The 17,238-nt window shown below is 41.2% G+C and overlaps 1 protein-coding gene across 10 annotated transcripts in view; it reads left to right on the top strand.

The window, feature by feature from the left end:
* The window catches only part of PLCB4 (phospholipase C beta 4), a 385,287-nt gene that overhangs the window by 246,648 nt on the left and 121,401 nt on the right, over positions 1-17,238 (top strand). For all 10 annotated transcript variants that reach the window (XM_066387163.1, XM_066387166.1, XM_066387161.1 and 7 more), the window contains one exon: positions 5,290-5,388. In XM_066387163.1, the coding sequence (XP_066243260.1) occupies positions 5,305-5,388 (84 nt within the window). In that variant the 5' untranslated portion in view covers positions 5,290-5,304. The remainder of the gene's footprint in view (positions 1-5,289; positions 5,389-17,238) is intronic.

The following is a 17,238-nucleotide window of genomic DNA, read 5'->3' as shown; positions in this document are numbered from 1 at the left end:
CGGTTGAGAGATTAAAGTCAAAATGACCCTCCTTTTTCCATTAGCCCCCACCAAAGTCCTTCACATAATGACACCATGATGATACGATTGGTACCCAAAGTAGAGATGAATATTTTAGTAGTAAGGACAGCAGTGAAGTCTGAGAAACACCATGTACTGAGTACTTATGCTGAGTGTTCTTTCGCTGAAAGAATCCAGAGTTAAACCAATGAGAGCTGATGCAAGTTGATAGAAGCTTTCTCTTCATTTTCATTTTTGATATGAACCTTTTTTATATCAGCAGTCTCTTGTTGCCTGCCATTCCCTTTAAAGTAAAACCAAAGGGAATTATTGAAAGGCACGGTTGGCAAGGCTGAGAACCAATAAAAGTCTTCAGGAGAGATGCTGTGCCCATTCTTCTCCATAGTCCGGTCAGCTAGGGAGGCTGCCATATTGTTTTTTCATCTGTCTTTCATGTTTACAATTGAGTCCCGGTGGTTGGTTATTCTGAACAACACACCCATGACAGCAGGAGGGACTCTGCAGGTCTGTTTTTATCTTCAGATCTTTTTTTCTGGCATGAAAGGCACGAATGCACATCATTGCATGAAGAGGCTGTGTGTGTGTGTGTGTGTGTGTGTGTGTGTATTAGACAGATACTAAGAAATGACATGGAAAGACACAAATAAAGACAAACTGAGAAGAACAAAGAGACAGAAAAATAGGAAGAGAGACCCAGTTACAGTCCTAGTGGGAGACAGAGAGACATGGACCTACCTACACATGGATGGACTGGGAAAAGGCACCTCTGCCTTCTCCCACTCTCTGCCTCTGACTCATCTTCTTGGCTTTACCTATGAGGCCTCGGTGCTGATTAATGGAGAGCTGCTTCTACCTTAGCTGGCCTGGTTGGAGCGCCCTTCATGCTTTCACCAGCTTGTAGCCTGGTCAGTAATGAGTGATGAAGAAGTTCTTCCTCAAACTGCAGTGGTGGCCATTGTGAGAAAGCACTTTGAAATGTGACCTGATCTATTCTGATATATATACTTCATCCACTTTAAAACTTGGGGGACTAAAAAATCATTTATCCACCTATCTGTATGATTTCAACATTTTTTTTATATTTGCAATTTATTTGCATGCACACACATAATCCAAGAATATATTCCCATAATCACAATGTCCAGCACAAAGATTATACTAAAGATACATTGATTTTCAGCTCCAATCCTTATTTCCTCCCTAGACGTAAGCAGGGTCATAAATTTGAAAGATTCTTTCCAACGTTTTAAATGATTTATCTATTATATATACACTTGTATGTACCTAGTAAAATATATAGGTTTGTCTTGTATATGTGTATTTAAAAAAATGGTATTACACTGTTCGTATCATTCTATAGCTGTGTATTTAGGTAAATATTATCACACTGTTCATTATTCATACCATTCCTGTGGCTTCCTGTTTTCACTTAATGTTATGTGCTAGAGACCTTTCACATTTAGGTGTACCTTATCTTGTAACATGCACCAAGGTATGTATATACTAGACTTTTCTCCTTAATCTCATTAGGTAGTGAATCACATTGATTTGTTTTCAGTGTTGAAGCATTTTGAATTATTGTTTTAATAACTTTCTGGAATAGATTTGTTCATATTTTAGCTAGAATTTTTCTCTCTCTAAGTGATAATGAGCTCTAAGGTTGATTGGTTTCTTATTAACCCCCTTGAGACGTTGTTGTCAGGATCTGATAATGGGACTTGTGAAATGATTTGGGTAGTAGCTTTACTTTTATATATAGATATATAATATATATCTCCTGCAGAAATGTAGGTACATAGGATTTATCTTTTCCTTGAATATTTGATAAAACTGACCTGTAAAATCATATGGCCTAATCTTTTACCATTTTTTTTTTCAGTTGCTTCTTAGGTCTTTGGTTTGCTTAAGGATTCTGCTCATTTTTTTTGTTTGTTTGTTTTGAGCCAATTTTTCTTTAACTTTGAAAACCTTCCAAGTTATTAAGGTTTTCAAATATTTTAATTAAAGTTATACCTAGTATTCCTTTACAGTTTTCACCCTTTCCTCTTTGTGATTAGAGCCCAGTTTTCATTGTAACTGTTGCGTTTATGCTTCCTCATCATCATCCTCCTCCCCATCTCTCTCCATCTTCTTTTTCCCAACACTTGCCAAATTTTATACATAAATATTCAGAAAACAATTTTTGCTGTTATTCTTTTACTGTATATTGCTGCAAGTTACATATCCAGGTTTTCATGTTTAATGTTCTATTATTTTTTTCTAAAAAGTTTATAATTGCTGCTTTGGCTGGTTTGTTAACTCAAGAATTACTTAGAACTACAAATTTATGTGGTTTTTTTTTTGTGTGTGTACAGATTTTGTGTACTTTCTGTCCTTAATTTAAAAGTTGGCCTGGTTTTGGTCAATAAGACGGTGATCGTAATTTCTGCCTTTAGAAAAATGCTGAGATTTCCTCTATGGCCCAATCATAATTAGATTTTGAGACTGTTAAATGTGGATGCCGTAGCTGGGGGACAAAGAGGGACATAGGTGTATAAATATATAGTCATTAAACCTTCTGTGTCCATTTTCCATTTCACCATTTTTCAGTCATACTTTCTGTTTCAGTTTGTTCTACATTCTTTGAGAATTCCTTGGCTTGACTACATCCAGTCCTTTTTATTCATATTTTAATATACTTTATAATTCTTTCAAATTTACTACATTTTACTAAATGTTTTTTATTTAAAAAATCTTGGCCCTGGCTGGTTGGCTCAGTGGTAGAGCATTGGCCTGGCGTGCGGAAGTTCCGGGTTTGATTCCAGGCCAGGGCACACAGGAGAAGTGCCCATCTGCTTCTCCACCCCTCCGCCGTGCTTTCCTCTCTGTCTCTCTCTTCCCCTCTCGCAGCCAAGGCTCCATTGGAGCAAAGATGGCCCGGGTGCTGGGGATGGCTCCATGGCCTCTTCCTCAGGCGCTAGAGTGGTTCTGATCACAACAGAGTGACGCCCCGGATGGGCAGAGCATCGCCCTCTGGTGGGCGTGCCGGGTGGATCCCGGTCGGATGCATGCAGGAGTCTGTTTGACTGCCTCCCCATTTCCAGCTTCAGAGAAATACAAAAAAAAAATCTTTACAGTTTTATTAAAAGTTTTGATTCCGGTTTAGATGCAAGTGGTGGTGGGGTTCTTGTACAGTGTCAACTAAAAAGCACTTTATAAAACCCATATTTGGTGAAACCTAGGCTGTTGTAGCAAGATTTATTCAGGAATGAAATAAAAGGTGACTCTTCTGCATCTGTCCTGCCAAGAATAAAGTCCAGTCTTATCTCCATTAAACCCAATATAAAAACCAAAACATGGATGGACCTTGATAACTTTATACGGAGTGAAATAAGTAAATCAGAAAAAACTAAGAACTATATGAACCCATGCATAGATGGGACATAAAAATGAGACTCAGAGACATGGACAAGAATGTGATGGTAACAGGGAGTGGGGTGGAGGGGTGGGGAGGGGGCGAGGAAGGAGAGGGAGGGGTGGGGGGAGGGGAGGGGCACAAAGAAAACCAGATAGAAGGTGACGGAGGATGATTTGATTTTGGGTGAGGGGTATGCAGCATAATCAAATGTCAAAATAATCTGGAGATGTTTTCTCGGAACATATGTACCCTGATTTATCAATGTCACTGCATTAAAATTAATAAAAATAAGATTTAAAAAAAAAAACACCACAAAGTTCATAGATGCTGCTCCCTGGTATAGCCCGCATCAAAGCGCAGTCCAGTCCGGGTGCTGCTTAAAACCTGCACTTGGGAGACAGGGAGGCTGGCAGCCCACTCAGTATGGTTGCAAATAGGTAGTGCGTTCCCAAGCAGAAAGGTAGAAAGAAGATCGAAAAAGAGCAAAACAGTAAAAAAAGGGTCAGACCTCTGCTCGGCCTCTGTTGGTATTGTTAGACTGGAAAGGACTAGTTTTCCTTTAATCAGTTTCTTTAAAATTTCCAATCAATCAGTTTCTTTAAAATTTTGCAGGCTTGTGTTGGTTCCTTCCACTAACCACTCAGATCCTTCTTGTGGGCTAGACTTTCAAGCGTCTATGGCTGCCATTCTGGTTTCCATTCTGGCTTCCATTGGGCATGCCTTGAAGTGGAAGCCCAGAATCACCTCCCCTTCCCCAGCAATGCCTGGGAGAGATTTCTCCCAAACCTTAGGTGAACTGAGTGAGGCAAAATAGACTCTGAGGACACAATGGGCTAATTAGCCTATGAGTGTTATAACCTTTTAGCAAATTAAGCTAAATGGAATGCTGAAGTTTCTTACTGAAGCAGGCTGTCCAAATTGAAGCAGACTTTCCAAGTTTCATAAAATATAATACCCAACTCCCTTTGCTCTCTGACCCCATTCCTAGCTAGCTACCTGCTTACATTAACAGTTTGATTTCAACAATCTTTTTTGAAAATTTCTGGAATCTGTAGTTAATTATGTTTTGGAAATAGAATGCCCTTTCTCCTTCCTCTGAGGATATCAGCCATCCTTAAGCCAAAGCTATTTGTCTTGTTAAATCTGTTTCATTGGGTTTAAGTTCTTTTACTTACTGTGTTTGATGTGTATCCCCTGTGTTCTTGGCATTGCTTAAGTGCTTGGCGATTCTTTGTCATTAAAGTGGTCAGCTTACAGCTATTGAAGGTGCACCACAGTGCATGAAGCTAGGGAAGGTGGATAGAAAGAACACCCAGCTTTTCCTAGGTACAAACAGCCACCCTGAACAATTTCCGGGCTCTCTTTCTAAGTCTAATCTCAGTCTTTGCTAGAAAGCAAGCATTCTGTGTCACTCTTCTGAGGAGGAGTTGACAGAGGACTCAAGAGAGGACTAAGGATGATTAAAATATCCCAGCTACTCTCACCTGATTCTGTAAGCACCTTCCAGCCCATAGTGCTGGCTTCGCAGCAGCCCTGTCCTATATATAGGTTTAGGTATGTGGTTTCTTTCTTTTATCTAACACCATCTGATATGTGTCTTATTATTTTATATGATTTGAAGAGGGAGGGAAAGCTACACAAATAATTAACTCTGATATTTTTAATGATATTATTTCTCCAGGTTTAGAAACAAGGAGAAGAGAAGTTAGGGGTCAGATAAAGGGAAAATGAAAGAAAAAAGACAATATATGGACTTGTTCCTTGTGTATGAAGACAAGCTTTTGTAAACACATAAATATAAAGTGATTAACCTTTGTTCTTCACTTGTTTTTAAATTTATATACTAATGAGATAATCTTTTTCATTTTCAGGTCTTGAATATAATCATGGCCAAACCTTATGAATTTAACTGGCAGAAGGAAGTCCCTTCCTTTTTGCAAGAAGGAGCAATTTTTGACAGATATGAAGAGGTAAAGAGGTGTTATTAATCTTTTCTCTCAAAACATTTTTAATTATTTTATTTTAATTACAATATTAAGTAAATAGTCTGACAGAAGTAAGAATATCTTTGAGATTTATAAGTTGGAATAGTTGGAAAGAGGCAAGTTATGAGATAAAATAATGATAATGATACTATATTTATTGAGCACTTAGCATGCGCCAGATGTAATGTTAATGATACTATAAATTATTGAGAACTCACTGTGTGCCAGACAACCTTCTAAAGCATTTTATGTGTATTCTTTAATTCCTCACAACAACCTTGTTAGGTCATTGCTATTATTATCTTCATTTTAAAGATGGGTTTCATGTAGTAACAGTTTTTGCTTAATGAAGTGCTTTTGGCAGGCTTTCTACATAAAACTTTCTATTTGTTATAAATGTAATAGTGATTGGGCATTGTGCTAGTCATTTATACAGAACAGTTTGACCTAAGCTTTGCATGTCTCTGCTTCTGTCACTTATTGTTCCTGCAAGGTGGCAAGTGGCACCACGGTTTTTATAGAGCAGGGACGTAGAGGGCCACCAATCTGTTCAGAAAGTTGAAGTAGGTGGGTTGAAACTTTATTAGCATTGTAAATGCCTTGTGTTTCTTAGCTCGTGATGGAATCTGAGGTGATTGGAAAGGGGTGTGTGCAGAAACTGTTGCCTCTAAGGCCAAGAGAAATGTAAAACTTGTTAAGACTGCCTTTAGAGACAGAGTTGGTTCCTTTCAAACTCAATTGAAAGTATATGCCTTTCAAACTCAATTGGAAGTATGTGGTCACCCTCCCAGAAGGTCAAATTGCCAGGCTTTTGCATAAGGTCTGTGGGTTGATGTGACTCAGCCCTTGTTAACTTGGTTTTTCACAAATGTGTATCATACTCTTAGATTTATACCATAGTTGCTTTGTTAAATAAGCAAAATGGAGAGAGGCAAGCAAGAGCCCCAATGTGGCCTCTATTTCTTCTATCGAATTAAAGTGGAGGGACAGCTGTTTATGTGACTGAAACTTTACTGCTTCTCAGAAAGAATAGTTGATTGCATTCTGCTATAAGAAGAAACAGAAAATGATATTCCACCACCTGAATGCAACCACTGTTCATTCTTTGGCAGTTTTCCTTTAGTCTTTTTTCTATTTGTTTTTCTTTTTTTCCCCTTTTTTCATCATTGTGATCATAGAGTACCCTTTTGAAAATGTATCTCAAAGCCTGTTCTTTCTCTACTTAAAATGCTTTCCCAAGTCCCTATTGTAGGATAAAAGAAATTGGTCAGAATGAAATACAAGGCTTTATATAATTTGGCTCAACTTATTTCTACAACCTCACTTTCTACCAATTTCCTATACATACTCTGCTTTAGAGATAAAAATCCAGTGACAATTCTCCCAGTAAACTATTCTGTTACATGCTTTGTATATGCGGCTCTCTCTTTTCGAAATAAGCTTTTCCTCCTTGTTTTACCAGTGAACTCCTACTCATCCTTCAGAACCCAGATGGAAATTTGACACTTCTTTGGTATCTTCCTGGACACATTCAATAAGAATTGATAGCTACTTTGTGCCACTGCTAACCTACCTTTGCACATATTATACTGCATTCTTGTTTATTTAATGTTTTTGTCTCTCCTTCTGTACTCTGATTTTCTTGTTGTCAGAGACCATATTTTATCTTTCTCTGGGGACAAGCAGAATGCCTACCACTGCTAAACTCACTGTATAGGTCTAGAATCAAAAGGGATTTTATATACAATTGATTCTAACTCAATCTAGTTCTATTGTTGTTTATTTCTTCATTTTCTTGATAATTGAAATGGTGAGAGAACTTGATAATCCTTGGGTCCATGTGAATATCTGTACTTCAACAGATTCAAAATATTAGGGTAAACCATGTGACATTTTTATCTTTTAAACTAAAAATTATGTGTATCAACAATCTGCTATAGTTCAACCCTAATACACACAACCGTTTATTGCAGTTGACTGCTTTTATGTCACCATAGCTTGGCAAAGAGGGCCAAGGATTAGCTTAGGCACATTTCTAAATCTTGTCCCTGGTAAGTTTGAGTACCAGTGTTACCAAGAGGATGGCCATTGCACTTCATTTTTGTGAGCTGTTTCGAGAAATCTCTCCCTGAATCTGCTAGAGTCTCCCAAAAGATTGGTGGTTTCTAAGGCAGTTTCCCAGGTTCTGGAAAACTAAGATAATTAAAAAATACTATGTGGCTTCCAGTTACTCAGAGAAGTGAAGTGATTAAATGCAATCACTGCTTGAGTATCTCTACTACTATCCTATAAAAGTGCTTTTCTGATAAAGTAAAATGTGATTTGATGAACTCAAAAGTTCATCATCATGGAATCACTTTTTATTTCTCATGATGATTTTCTTTGGTTATTAATCATCAACACCTGCTTACATTTAGAGAATACTGATTACTTGTGCTTCTGAAGGCATTTGCTTTTTTTTTTTTTTTTGTATTTTTCTGAGGTTGGAAACGGGGAGGCAGTCAGACAGACTCCTGCATGCGCCCAACTGGGATCCACCCGGCATGCCCACCAGGGGTTGATGCTCTGCCCATCCGGGGCGTCGCTCTGCCGCAATCAGAGCCATTCTAGCGCCTAAGGCAGAGGCCACAGAGCCATCCTCAGCGCCTGGGCAAACTTTGCTCCAGTGGAGCCTTGGCTGCTGGAGGGAAAGAGAGAGACAGAGAGGAAGGAGAGGGGGAGGGATGGAGAAGCAGCTGGGCGCTTCTCCTGTGTGCCCTGGCCGGGAATCGAACCCGGGACCCCCACACGCCAGGCCAACTCTCTACCACTGAGCCAACCGGCCAGGGCCTTTTTTTCTTTTTTGATAACTTCCTCTGAAAATGAGGTAAAACCAGGAGGAGAGAAATTATGAAGAAGTATTAAATACATCTCTATCTAATCTTTCAACTTTCTTAAGTGCTATTTACTAGGATTTAAAAATAAAATTGAACTTGATAAAGTAAATACATCTCTTTATAACAACACATCAAACCAGAAAGCCAAATCGTCTTTCAAGTGGATGGCAGCCAGTTTTTATTTTTATTTCCCAGTGCTCTAACATTCAGTTCTTTGACTCCATGGTCATTAAGATACAAGGCAACAATAGATAAGCAGAAAAGGGTTGCTTCTATGATTTGTACGTGAACAACAGTGAGAAATAACAGCTGACAGCAAGTGGGAAGAACACGAATTAGACAGAACACAACCTGACCCTCCCTAAGGGGGCATAGCAAAGGGACCACCAGTGAAGGGTCATGAAGGCCCTTAACACCATATGACAACTATCGTAACGGCCTAAAGAATCAGTGAAACATTAAATTAGGTCCCGCTGATGGATTTAAAGAAGGCAGAGACGTGGATGAGCACTCTAGGTCAGGAAAAAAATATTTATATGTTTACTAACCACAGGTTTAAAATTATGTATCATCTTGCCAATAAGTGTAATCGATGCACCTGCATTTAAGGATTATTTTATCACTTCTGCATTTACTGAGGGATTTTTTTGAAGTAGCCCAAAATTTCAGAAACTGCAGAACATAATCTGCATGTAGCCTCTGATCGTATTCCCCTGCCTCTTCTAAATCTGTATTTTTAACCTGACATTACTAGATTCAGAAGTTACTTAAATGCAAAATATATTTTGTTCCTAAGCGATGCTTGTTATGAAATCATTTAAATAGAGATTTTTCTATTGCAGAAGACAGAAACAGCAGTGCTTCTTAAAACACATGCTACCCAAATGTCTCTAACTCAGCTGGTCTAGACTTTCCTTTCATGTCCATATTAAAAGGGCTGAAGCCTGACCTGTGGTGGCAGAATGGATAAAATGTCAAGCTAGAATGTTGAGGTCACTGGTTCAAACCTTGAGCTTGCCTGGTCAGGGCATAGACAAGAAATAACTATGAGTTGATGCTTCTCACTCCTCCTCCCTTCTGTCTCTCTTTCTCTGTTCTCTCTAAAATCAATAAATAATATATTTAAAAGGCAGGGTAGGGCTAAAGACCCTGTCCCCTGGCTGCTCAGGGCCCTCCCGGTCTTTCCTGGAATTCCTAGGTGCTTGCACTCTCTTGGTGATTAGTCATATCTCCAGTGCCTTCTTACCCTCTGCTCCCAATTCTAGTTTATTTCTCTTCCTAACGCATTATGTCATCAAGTCCCAGGACAGGGACATTGTGTGAAATAGACTTTTACTAAGGATTGGGTGGTGACAGAGAACTGCTGCACACACCAGGACACATTTAGATGAAATATCTGAGATCATGCTGAAAATGTCAGCCGTGCCAGGATGTCTCCTTGTCTGATGTCTTTTGCCCCACCTCCCACCAAAATGAATATGAATTTTCTTCTTTCTTTTCATTTTTAACCTCTCCCCTATAGTCTTTTTCCAATTTACCCTTTTCCTCTTGTCCATATGCCTCTTCTCAAATTTTTTTTTTTTTAAATTCTCCTTTTCAAGCCAAAAAGGAAAAATGGAAAATTTTAGTCCCTTGTTATCCTGAGCAGTTTGGCTCCTTTTTCACCTCAAATTCTCCTTTCCAAACTCCTGAGACCTCCTTCCCTTTTGCATAATCTTGAAGAGCAAAGTATGTAGTTAAAACAAACAATTTCAAAAGAGTGTCAACCTAGGACACTGAGATCCCAGGTTCAAAACCCTGTGGTCACTGGCTTGAGCTCAGGGTTGCTGGCCTGAGCCCAAAAGTCACTGGCTTGAAGCCTAAAGTTGATGACTTGAAGCCTAAGGTCACTGGCTTGAGCAAGAGGTCACTGGCTTGGCTGGAGCACCCCCAGTCAAGGCACGTATGAAAAGCAATCAATGAGTAACTAAAGTGATGCAACTATGAGTTGATGCTCCTCATCTCTTTCCCTTTCTCTTTTTCTCTTTTGCTCATGCACTCACGTGCTCTCTCTCTCTCTCTTAAAAAACAACAACTGGCCCTGGCTGGTTGGCTCAGCGGTAGAGCGTCAGCCTGGCGTGCGGGGGACCCAGGTTCGATTCCCGGCCAGGGCACATAGGGGAGGCGCCCATTTGCTTCTCCACCCCCCCCCTCATTCCTCTCTGTCTCTCTCTTCCCCTCCTGCAGCCAAGGCTCCATTGGAGCAAAGATGGCCCGGGCGCTGGGGATGGCACCTTGGCCTCTGCCCCAGGCGCTAGAGTGGCTCTGGTCGCGGCAGAGCGACGCCCCGGAGGGGCAGAGCATCGCCCCCTGGTGGGCAGAGCGTCGCCCCTGGTGGGCGTGCTGGGTGGATCCCAGTCGGGCGCATGCTGGAGTCTGTCTGACTGTCTCTCCCCGTTTCCAGCTTCAGAAAAATAAAAAAGAAAATAAAAAAATAAAAAACAACAACAACAAAACGGATGCTGCTCTCCTAAAGAAAAGTGATCCCCATAACACAGAGCAGTGATGGACATGGTCTGCCTCTGTGCTGCCCATTACTCCGTGTGGTTATTCAGCCCTTCAATGTGGCTGGCAGGACTGAGGCACTGAGTTCTTATTTTGGTTTAATTTTAATTAAAACTTATATAGCTACATGTGGCTGGTGCCCATCATCTTGGACAGCACAGTTCTAGACCATCAGCTCAAACTAGTGTACAACCATATTTTTTAATACCGTCCCCCTTCTCCAACAAAAATTAACAACTTTCAGTTCACTTTGTTGGAACCAACAAAGTCATCAGCAAGACCAGGGGAGTAAATGTTTTATGGGTGACTCATCTCGGCCAGCACTGGCCCCGCCATCCCCACACCACAGATCCCAACTTGGGCCACCGCTTTTTCTCACCCATGGGACTGTATGCATCTGAGGCAAGCTGCCCATATGGTCTGCCTTTTTCTGGTAAATCCTTGCTTTCGCCCCTCCCACCTGCCACCACCCTCTCCCAGCCTACTTCCTCCCCCGTGTGCACACAAATGGAGCCAGTTGGTGTATGCAAATGTTTCCAGGAAACCAGAAACAAGGATGGCAATTCTCAAATCCAGAGGAACATCACTGTGCAGGAAGAGCACAAACCTACAGTCAGGCCCAGAGGCTGGGCTGAATTTCCCAGGTGGCTCTGAAGTCCAAGGTTGGGCCATGAAGTAAAAGTCCAGAAGGCCCGGGCAGCCTACATATCCCAGGCGGCTCAGCAGTGAAGCGAGAAATGTTTCAAATATAATTTCCAAAAAACTGACAACACAACCCTCAGAGAAAAAGTATTTTGACTTAAAGATGTATTTAACTCCTCACTGAGGACACCAGCATGATGATAAAGTTAGTTCTAAACATGTTAGAGGAAGAGGGTTTTAATGCAGTCAGGAGAGAAGAGCTGAATTAAGGATCGAGTAGCTACAGAACTGGTTACTGGTACTGCTCTATGGGCAAAAATACCATAACCTCTCTGGCTGTTCTTTCTACCAGACACAATCAGATGCATCTCTATAAAACAAAAAACAGCTGCTACTCATCTACCTAACTTCAAAGAACCCATGCCCGAAACAATAGTCAATAGTAAGTTAAACAAAGGTACAATCTTCTATAAAAGTAAGTCATTCTTTTACTGCAAAACAAAAGTTGTAACAGCTACTCTGAAAGCTTATTGTACCGATTAGAGAAAATCAGAGTGTACATGCATATATGCTTAGGAACTCACCAAGCGGTAGCTACTATTATACAGTAGTTCAATAGCTTGCCCAAAGTCATTTCTCTGGTGAGTGCTTACCAAGTCTTGAATCTCATTACGAAGCTCAGTGACCTCATCACCATCTACTCCACACTCCAAGATAAAGTGCTCCTTAGGTTTCTTTGTGTACATGTATCTTAAAACTAAGTGTATTTTCTCTTACCTACAAATGCAGACATGGCAGCCCTGCCAACACTGTTGGTAGAGTGCTTCACCTGAGGTGTGGAAAGTGAAAGCAGAACATCAGCAAATATGTTCCAGGAATGATCCACCTAGGATATCATCCATAGTGATTATAGAGGAGGACACTGGACTCCTATTTATCAATACTGCAGGATGAATTCATGCCACATTTAAAGAAAATAGAAAAAGAAAAGAAAACACAAAGAAGTCATTCTGGGGCTGGTTTCTAGATAGTGCTCTTGTATAACGTTGAAAGAATCTATAACCAACTTCTTATCTGGTTCCCAAGTTTTGGATAATTGAAACTGAGTTGTTCCTACAGGGTCAGGGTATCGGGCTCAGAAAGTAGAAGGTAAAATGGTAGCATATTGCTTGTATTTACGGTGAAGGATACTTACATAGTCATCATAATGATAATATTTGCCTCTCAGCTTTTAGAATCATCCTCAAGGTAGGAAAAACATTTAATTATTCTTGACAAAATCAAATGAAGAATTATTAACTTTCTGGGGGAAAAAAGGGGGTACAGACAGATGTTAGAAAATATGAGGGGCTAGAGGACCTGAAGAAAAGACCAGAGGGTTAATATTCTTAGTGGGAGGTAATGTTGATATCGTGGGTGGTGCATGAAATAGAGGCTTGTGTCTGCTATTTAAAGTGTAAAACTACCAAAAATAATATAATTTCAAATTACATCAAACTATCCAAAAGGATGAGCAAATAGATGCCTTTTCCTCCTTTCTCTGTCCTCCACTCCCAGGGCAGCCTGGTTGGAGCGGGCATCCTGTGTGGGCGCAGGTTAAGAACAGGAGTCTGAGAAGTAGGCAGACGCCTCGCCACGTAGAGCAGCAAGCAGTTTCCAAGTGTGTTCCCCAAACCAGCATCACTTGAAACCTTCTTAGAAATGCAAATTCTCATGGATGAATCGGAAACTCTGGGGGTGGACCCAGCAATCTCTGTCAATAAGCCCTTCAAAGAACGCCAACTGCACACTCAAGTGTGAGAACCAGTGGTGTTGAACCAGAACAAGGAGTTTGGATTTTTCTTTCTGATTGTTTTTCAGCAGGGGCTGACAGATCTGATTTACATTTGGAGGTAGTTACATTCGTAGCTGTGTGGAGAGCAGTTTCTGGGGGTGTGGGCTGTGCATGCAGGGAACACAAGAGTGTGGCTGGAGACACTAAGGATTTAAGGAGGGTGAGCTGGAGTCATATTCCTTCCTCTTGATGGCTATTTCTTCATAGACAATTTCTTAACATCTCTGTGCTAGAAAAAAGCAGATTTTAAAGTGGGTGGGTCTGAACAGTATTTTTTCACCTAAGGATCATATGATTTCTCACCTGTCTGCCTTCAATTACCTTTCTTGTCACCATAGCCCTGTGACTCTTCCTCACATATTAAAAAAGCTGTGACAAGGTACCTGGGCACTTAGTGCCCTGAACACAGAAACAACACCAAGTTGCAAGAGCTAGCACCAAACCAAGTTTGTGCAAAAACACTCAGGCCTGTTTCTTTCTCCGACCAGCCTTTAAAACAACGATGCTGGTGATGGTATCAATACTCTCCAGCCGCTGAAGCTTAGAGCCCATTGTCATCTGAGCTTTTGGGATTTAAGGAAAGTTCTGTATCATTTGGCAAGTTTCAGAAAGTAAGTTGACCTGAAGACAAAAGACTATGGTTTGAGTCTTGAGCTGAGATTTATGAATTACGACCTTGATCTAGTCCTTTCTCTTGTCTGAGATAGAGTCTCTTTCACCTCCAATGGGGACAATATGCCTGTGCCAGAGGCTCCTTGTAAGAGTGTAGGAGACACTCAGTGTGTGTGAATGTGTCTTCACAGCAAGGGTTCCACCATGGCTGAGACCTCATTTGTTCTGTAAAGTGCTCAGCCAGTCCCCTAAATGAACACTGTTGGAAACCTTAAAAAGCTGTTATTATTCAACTCTTAGCACTAATAATAGACTCCTAAAGTTTCTGCCACTAAATGGCTTTTCATTTCTCCCAATTTTCCTTCTCTGCCTTCAGTCGGAGTGAGAGGTTGATTATCAGAGGTTCAGGATAGCCTGGGTTCTACTACATAGATTCCTAGAGCACACTCAAGTTTGCGGGGCCAACTAGAGGCTGATTTAGGACAGCCTGGCGGGAAGGTCCCATCTCCACCCCAGCTGCTCTGTCATCTTCCTGCGAGCAGGCGGGGCTCAATCCCGTTAGGCACACCCAACTTCCTGCTGCCTTCTCCAGGTTAAAGCATGCTAGTCACAAGGCCAGCCCAGACTCAGGAATAGGGACATACACTTCATTTCTTAATGGGGGGAGATGCAAAGTCACATTGAGAGTGTAGATACAAGTAGGAATGGAGGGTTGTAGCCCTCTTTGCAATCAACCACGGTTGTCATAGGCATTTTTATGTCATTGATCATCTGATGTTGGAAAGACTTAGAGCAGGGGTCATCATACTTTTTCTGCAGAAGACCAGATATTAAATACTTTAGGCTCTGTGACCCACAGAGTCTCTTTCTCAACTACTCAACTTTATCATTTTAGCACAAAGTCAATCATAGAACATAGATAATCCATAAATGAATGAATAGACTGTTCCAATAAAGTTTTATTTTCAAAACCAGGGGCCAGTTTGATTTTGTTTGCACACAACTAGCTTAGAAGACAAATAATGTTATTTTTAAAAATGGGTAACAAATTGGTATTGATGGTGATGAGGATAATACTTTCATTTTTAGGTAATTGTTTTTAGTTCATTGTTTTCTCTTATGAATGTATTATTTTATTTTTAGTTTAGTCATCCTCCCCCCCCCCATTTACTTTAGAATTGTATCAGCTTTTGCTGCATAAGTGATCGTTCTTGTCTTTCTTTTCTAAGATGGTCCACTTTTTGTCTGTTTATTTTTGCTTATCTTCTCATCTTTATATATTTTTCCCACTCTGAAGTTTCTCTGAATTGGCCTTTCTTCGTTTCTTCACAAGGGTAGGAGATAGCTCTATTTTTTAGAGGAATGGAAGCATTTCACCCATGAAATAGTGTCTGAATCCATCTCGTGGAAAACTCTTACACCGAGACGGATGCTATCCAAGGGTACAGGAAGGACTGCTTATTCATGGTGAGACCTGAGACGCATCCTAGAAACAGAAATCTGGGTTGGCTTGAGGGAGCCAAACAAAACTACACGCAATAGAAAGAAAGTGTGTAGAGATTGAGTTAGTAAACTTAAAATCTAAGGAACTAGCTAAGGAGCAGCCTAGCTCTCTGTAATATTACTTACTGTACTATGCTAAAAAACTGAGCTACAACTCAGTGGCTAAAATGACAGTGCTAGTTTCTTACTGTTTCCTTTCAACCTGACGTGTGAACAGGGAAATGCCCAATATCAGCTCCTTCGCGCCGTGTCTGTGGCTGCAGGTGCACAGGAGTGCGTGGCCAGGGCGTCCTTTTAACTAGGGTTGCTGGGTGCAATGTTGCGGGTCTCAGGCTGATGGTGAAGAGGCCCAGAGGACATCCTGGCTTCATTCTGTTTGCACATTTCTTTCAGGAATGCACTCCACTGATGCATGTGGTCTAGCCGTTGAATTAACAGAGTTTATTCAAGCGTGAACAAACGAACAGTTGAATGCAGTATTACAGCACATTTTTAAGTGAATCATTTTGCCGCCCCTTCTTGAGTAATAAGACTGCATTTCTTTTTTTTTTCTTTTTTTTTTTTTTTTTCTTTTTTCTGAAGCTAGAAACAGGGAGAGACAGTCAGACAGACTCCCGCATGCGCCCGACCGGGATCCACCCGGCACGCCCACCAGGGGCGACGCTCTGCCCACCAGGGGGCGATGCTCTGCCCATCCTGGGCGTCGCCATGTTGCGACCAGAGCCACTCTAGCGCCTGGGGCAGAGGCCACAGAGCCATCCCCAGCGCCCGGGCCATCTTTGCTCCAATGGAGCCTTGGCTGCGGGAGGGGAAGAGAGAGACAGAGAGGGAAAGCACGGCGGAGGGGTGGAGAAGCAAATGGGCGCTTCTCCTGTGTGCCCTGGCCGGGAATCGAACCCGGGTCCTCCGCACGCTAGGCCGACGCTCTACCGCTGAGCCAACCGGCCAGGGCAAGACTGCATTTCTTTAAACTCAACTTAATAGGAGTGAATTCCCTGTTCCTAAAAATGATGAGGAGATATTTTCATTGTTAACGGTTCCGGTTGTTTTTAGAGAGGGTGCTTTGTAGTGCTTACAGCAGAAATACCTGCCACCCTAAAGCTGGGTACTGTACAATTGGTCTGACAAGTAAATACTATATAAATGCTGTTTCTTTAAAGCCTTGTAACAACTCTTGTTAGGTAGGTCGTTTTAGTCTTATTTTTTCAGATTGCAAAACCAGGGCTTGAAATGGTAGAATGCCTAGCTGAGCAGAAAGAGTTCATCCTAGCTAGCCTGCAGTGGTTCTCAGAGTGTGGTCCCTGACCCCACACTGTTAGCAGCACTTGAGAACTTGCTAGAAATGCAGTCATCAGGCCCCACCCCAAACCTGCTGAACCAGAACTCTGGCTGTGGGCTCAGCAATGCTTGTGTTAAGAACCCTCTGTGCACGGAGTGAAATAAGTAAATCAGAAAAAACCTGTTTTCCCCTAAGAGAAAATAAATGTCCCAAGAACACTAATACCTCTCCTTTATGATCAATACAAATCAGCCTTTAAGGATAGAAAGGTATTAACTGGGACTTTTCGGCCTTTATTCAAAAAACAAAACAAAACAAAACAAAAAAACAAACAGAAAAGACTGCCCCGGCTGAGTAGCTCAATTGGTTAGAGCATCCTCCTGACACACCAAGATTGTAGGTTCAATCCCTTTTCAGGGCACATACAAGAATCAACCACTGAACACATAAATAAAAGGAACAACAAATCGATGTTTCTCTCTCTCTCTCCTCCCCTTCCTCTTTCTCTCTTTAAAGATTAATTAGTCATCCTGAACAGGCAGGGG

This window comes from Saccopteryx leptura, chromosome 5, assembly GCF_036850995.1.
Source record: "Saccopteryx leptura isolate mSacLep1 chromosome 5, mSacLep1_pri_phased_curated, whole genome shotgun sequence".
NCBI classification, from domain to species: Eukaryota; Metazoa; Chordata; class Mammalia; order Chiroptera; family Emballonuridae; genus Saccopteryx; species Saccopteryx leptura.
Note: the sequence above shows the minus strand (reverse complement) of the source record. Positions and strands in the feature narration are given on the sequence as shown.